Source organism: Ceratotherium simum, chromosome 9, assembly GCF_057802395.1.
Source record: "Ceratotherium simum simum isolate JZ-2026a chromosome 9, ASM5780239v1, whole genome shotgun sequence".
NCBI classification, from domain to species: Eukaryota; Metazoa; Chordata; class Mammalia; order Perissodactyla; family Rhinocerotidae; genus Ceratotherium; species Ceratotherium simum.
This window is the reverse complement of record NC_141908.1, coordinates 51731990-51737358: the sequence shown is the minus strand read 5'-3', so window position 1 is coordinate 51737358 and position 5369 is coordinate 51731990. Positions and strand designations below refer to the sequence as shown.

The 5369-nt window shown below is 60.7% G+C and overlaps 1 protein-coding gene across 1 annotated transcript; it reads left to right on the top strand.

Moving 5' to 3' along the window:
- The first annotated feature begins 377 nt into the window (after positions 1–377).
- DLX2 (distal-less homeobox 2) lies at positions 378–3774 on the top strand. The gene is made up of 3 exons (XM_004428186.3): positions 378–1089; positions 1548–1732; positions 2248–3774. Exons 1-3 carry the CDS (start codon positions 696–698, stop codon positions 2653–2655), a joined length of 987 nt encoding a protein of 328 aa, XP_004428243.1. The 5' UTR covers positions 378–695; the 3' UTR covers positions 2656–3774.
- Positions 3775–5369: the final 1595 nt, after the last annotated feature.

Genomic DNA, 5369 nt, shown 5'->3' with positions numbered 1-5369 from the left:
GAGACCTTATTTCTTCTCCCTCTGAAAGAAATGCCAGTCTCCGGCCTCACGCCTTCTGTCCTCCTGCCGCCGGCCACCCTGACTCCGCATCGTCCCCACCGCCCGCCGCCCTACCCGCAGCCCCTCGCCTCGTTGCTCACAGTCCGCAGCGGCCTGTCCGCACCCGCGACCGCAGCGGCCGCAGCGCCGGCCGCGCGACACCCGCCCCCGGCCCCGCCCGGCGTTCCCGGGCGCCCGGAGCCTCGCGGCCCGGCGCTTCTGATTGGCTGTTGCTAGGTGACGTCGCCTGCGCTCACGTGACGAGTGTTAAATGCCCACCCTGCAGGAGCCCGCCCCGCAGACAATCGTAAAGCCGCTCCAGGCTGCTGCTCGCCTGCTCCCGCCTCCCGGAGCCCCGACCTGGCCCTGCCACTCCTGCCCCCTCCACTGCCCGCCCCCCGCCCGAGCCCGCGCTGGGCAAGGAGCCGAGCGGGCCGAGAGGATGCGGCCGGCGGCAGCTGTCCCGAGCGGTGCACGGTGATCGCCCCCCCCGGAGGAGGAGTTGCGTAGACCGTTGCCGCATTTCTTGTTTCCCTCCTCCTCCCCCCCTGCCCCGTAATTACATTGGTTGCTGGAGGGGACAGGGAGAGACAGAGGAGGCGCCTCGCTTCCCGCCTCGCGCCCGCCACCCCTGCTCTTTCCCGTCCCGGGCCAGGATGACTGGAGTCTTTGACAGTCTGGTGGCTGATATGCACTCGACCCAGATCACCGCCTCCAGCACGTACCACCAGCACCAGCAGCCCCCGAGCGGCGGCGGCGCTGGCCCCGGCGGCAGCAACGGCAGCAGCCTCCACAAGCCCCAGGAGTCGCCCACCCTCCCGGTGTCCACAGCTACGGACAGCAGCTACTACACCAACCAGCAGCACCCGGCGGGCGGCGGCGGCGGCGGGGGCTCGCCCTACGCGCACATGGGTTCCTACCAGTACCACGCCAGTGGCCTCAGCAACGTCCCTTACTCCGCCAAGAGCGGCTACGACCTGGGCTACACCGCCGCCTACACCTCCTACGCGCCCTACGGGACCAGTTCATCCCCGGCCAACAACGAACCTGGTATGCATAACGCTGGCGTCAAGGGTACCAAGTCGGTCTCGTTATGGGATGGGTGGGATAAAAGTGTTTGGATCCCTGGCCTTTCACACTGCCTGCTCCCCCCCCGCCCCGCGCCCTTTACCGTCTTCAACCTCCAGTCTGCCGAGGGTCACCGGGTACGTCCCTCGGTGCTCAGCTGGTGGGACTGGGTGGCCTCGGGGGGCGAGTGGGCACGCCGTCCATGCCTCACGGTAGCCTCATTTCCTTGCCACCTGCTTCTCCTTTCTCTCCAGTATGCGCCTGGAGGCGCAGGCCCCTTTCCTGGAGGGTCCAGCTCCCGGGTTCGGTGGCGGCGCGGATCGCTGGGTTGCAAAGTTGCGCCTCAGCCGAACCCGCCTCCCGGCTCAAGCCAAGTCCCAAGCTGGGCCCTCCTTGGGCTCCCCTGGTGGCGCGGTTCTCACGATTGCGTTTCTTTGCAGAGAAAGAGGACCTAGAGCCTGAAATCCGGATAGTGAACGGGAAGCCAAAGAAAGTCCGGAAACCCCGCACCATCTACTCCAGTTTCCAGCTGGCGGCTCTTCAGCGGCGTTTCCAAAAGACTCAATACCTGGCACTGCCCGAGCGAGCCGAGCTGGCGGCGTCTCTGGGCCTCACCCAGACTCAGGTGAGGGCTCGCGGCCTGGGAGGAACGAGGGGGGCGCTGGCCTGGGATGGCCGGGAAACAGGCGGGTTCAGGACAATGTTTTTAGAGGTATTTTCAAAGTAATTTTAAGGATTTCGGGGCCCGCGCCTTGGGCAGCCTAAACTTCCTCGCCCAAAGCTGCAATCTCTCACAGGGCCGCCGCGTGTAAGAAAAGGAAAGGACCAGGGTGGGCAGAACTTCTGTACCACGTTGTCTTTCCGCGCTACTGATTAAGCGGGCAAAATAATTGGCCCTCCCGACCCCCTCCCGCTGTCACCATCATCACAGCGCACAAACAACAACAGTCCCGGGCTTTTCGAGATTACCTCCCAATGGAGTAGGAACCATCAGAGCCTCTGAGGCCTCGGCACGTGATCCGCTTACCTGCCCAGGGTGCTGGGTGCCCACCTCTCACCAGCGGTCTTTCTACGCTTCCTCCCCTCTCCTGCCCCTTGCCAACGTTCCTCCACTAATGCTCGGGTCCCTTTTCCGCAAAGGTCAAAATATGGTTCCAGAACCGCCGATCCAAGTTCAAGAAGATGTGGAAAAGCGGTGAGATCCCCTCGGAGCAGCACCCTGGTGCCAGCGCCTCGCCACCTTGCGCTTCGCCGCCGGTCTCGGCGCCGGCCTCGTGGGACTTCGGCGCGCCACAGCGGATGGGGGGCGGCGGCGGCCCGGGCAGCGGCGGCAGCGGCGCTGGCAGCTCGGGCTCCAGCCCGAGCAGCGCGGCCTCAGCTTTTCTGGGCAATTACCCGTGGTACCACCAGGCCTCGGGCTCCGGCTCACACCTGCAGGCCGCGGCGCCGCTGCTGCATCCGACGCAGACCCCGCAGCCGCACCACCACCACCACCACCAGCACCACGGCGGCGGCGGCGCCCCAGTGAGCGCGGGGACGATTTTCTAACCCCAGGGAGACTGAGCCAGAGACTGAGAGCGCCGAGACCTGTTATCCTCAGGGCTCGCCCCCAGAGCCAGAGGGTCCCTCCAACTGGCCCCGTGACGCCACCCACCCCTCCCAGAGGTTTCAGCGGGGGGTGGCCTGCCCCAGGCCCTGCTCCCGCGCGCGGCCACCACGCGGCCGGGAACTGGAAGGCGTCTTCTCGCGCCCCAGGCTTCTCTCGGAGGAATCCGGCAGCGGCTTAGCGAAGGCCGCCCGCCACGGTAGCCTTTCCGACCTGAGCCCCGCCCCAGACTTGCCTCCCTCCCCTCCCCGCCCGGCGAGGCCGTCCGGCGCCTTCCTCGCCGCGGGCCGCGAGCTGAGTCCGAGAGAGGGACGCCTCCCACCCCACCCCCCCGCCAGGCTTCCCGGGCGCTCTGAGGCTCCTTTCTCCTCGCCAGCCCCCAGGCTCAGCTCCAGTCCGCTGGGGTTATTGACCTCCGGGGGTCCTGCCTGCCCGCCCTCCCCAACACGCCCCCTTGACCCGGGAGGCCTGCCGCTTTCTTTCTGCCCTGGCGTTTCCAGCCCTTGGAGCCCCCATCCCTCCCCGCCTTAGCTCTCCCCCAGAAACGCTCCCTTAGCTCTTTCCTTATCCATCACCAGTGGAGTTTTTTTATTTTTATTTTTTTAAAAGTTTAGGTGCCTTTGCGGATGACCTCATTTTGATGTTGGAAAAAAATGATTTTTTAATATGTGGACACTGCAAAAAATGTGTTTAAATTATCTTTTTTAAAACCTATTCAGGATTATTAGCCTGGACTTCGACATAGAGTTTGTAAATAAAGGTGTCTGTGCAGATTTTCCCACTGATTTATTTGTATAAAAATACTCATCTTTTCAGACTTTTTTGTAAATCCCCACTTGTGAAAACTGCGGTTTAGCAGCGACCTCAGCAACCCCTCCCTTTTATTTTTCCCTTTGAAAAATTTTCTCAAACTAAGCTACTGATTTGGATTTGTTCTATCTTATCCTAAAGTCTTTGTTCTTGAAAGGTATTTTGGGGTTATTTATTATGAAAACCACATGCTCTTAATGTTGATTTTACAATATGAAGAGTTATTTAAATAAATTATTGTTTTCATTGGATGTGTGCGCTTTCTCCTTGGTGTCACGACCTGGAAGCTCGAGCCGCTGTCCAGGGCGGGGAACCTGGTCAGCCAAGAGTCATATTTACATTTTTGGGAGGCTGCGCGTGCGGCGAGGTGCGGCGATGCGAGGACAGGCGCGCTCGGCGCTGGCCCCCACAGAGTCTTCACCCTCTGCCCCCACCGGAGTCCCGGTGCGGGGTTCGCCAGCTTGCCGCGTGGTGAGTCACTCAGCGCCGGGCGACTCCAGCCTCCGCCCACCCGCCGGGCCCCTCCGGCGCCGGCGCCACCGCCCCGCGCCTGGGCGGTCTCCGCCGCCCCCGCGCTCGGGGTCCTAGCCAGGCAATGCAAGCGAGCCGCCGCGGGGAACCTACAGTCTGAGCCTGAACGCTGCCGAAGCCCGGGTCAGACCCCTTCGTTGGACCCTCCCCTCTGTTTGCCCAGCGGCCCTTCTGGGGCTGGCTGAGCCGAGAGCTCACTGAGTCACACAGGCCCTCTCGGGAGACTCGGTTGGCTGCTCTGGAATGCAGGGCGACCCCGGCGCATAGGACTGCGCCAGCACACATACAATCACACACTGTGACTCTCTCACAGGCACATCTATACTATCACACACGCACTCATCCACACACAGTCACACACTCATACTGAATCACACACATAACACTGACAAATTCATGCACACACTGATATACAAACTCATGCACACTCACGCAGAGACTAATGCACATCGCTGCGGGAGTGGCATCCTTCCACCTCACACTCTCCAAGGGGAAAGGTGCACACATCATTCAGCTCTGCTTTCTGCCTTGGGTCCCACCAAACTAGTTTCCAGTTTTGGAAGTGACCTTACTTTCTGGCATTTCCTGCAAAGGCCAGGGGTAGGTGGGTAATGCAGGCTTGAACTGAAAGTCCCTTTCCTTGAAAGCACTGGGGCCTACGATTGGAAGCTTCCTGGCTTCAATCACTGACTGTGTGCCTTTGGGCTACCTACTTAACCTCTCTGTGCTGCAGTTTGCAGATCTATAAGATAGGAGAAATAATAACAGCTATCTCAGAGTTGTGAGCATTTAATGAGGCAATGATGTAACACAGTAGTACCTGGCAAATGGTAAGCACTCAATAAATTTTTGCTGTTAGTAGTATATTGTTTTATCTCAGTGCCCCCAAACGGGGAGACTTTACCTTTGCCTGAGATGATGAGGCCCACAGTTACCCCTCTGAGGCCTTCCAACTTCACCTTGCACAGAAGAGCGGCACTCTAAGGCTGGGAGAGCTCTGGCAGCTTCTTACCTGGGAGCCTGAACCTCAGCCATCCCCTCTGAAGGGACCTGCCTCTGCTGGAGAAGAGGTTGAGGCAAGCCAGAGAGCCCTTCTTGCTGGATCCAGGCCTCCTCTCCTCTAGGGTGGTTATTCAGGCCCTCCTTGCTGTGCGTCTTCAACTCACCTCTGCCACATACCAGACACGGGACAGGGTGACTTTCGAGGCCCAGTGGCATCATCCTGAGAGGAATCCTGACTTTTCTGGCCAGATTGTTTTGGGGCCTGCATGGAGTCTGGTTTACAACAGAGTATGGTCAGGGAGTTGGGGCTCTG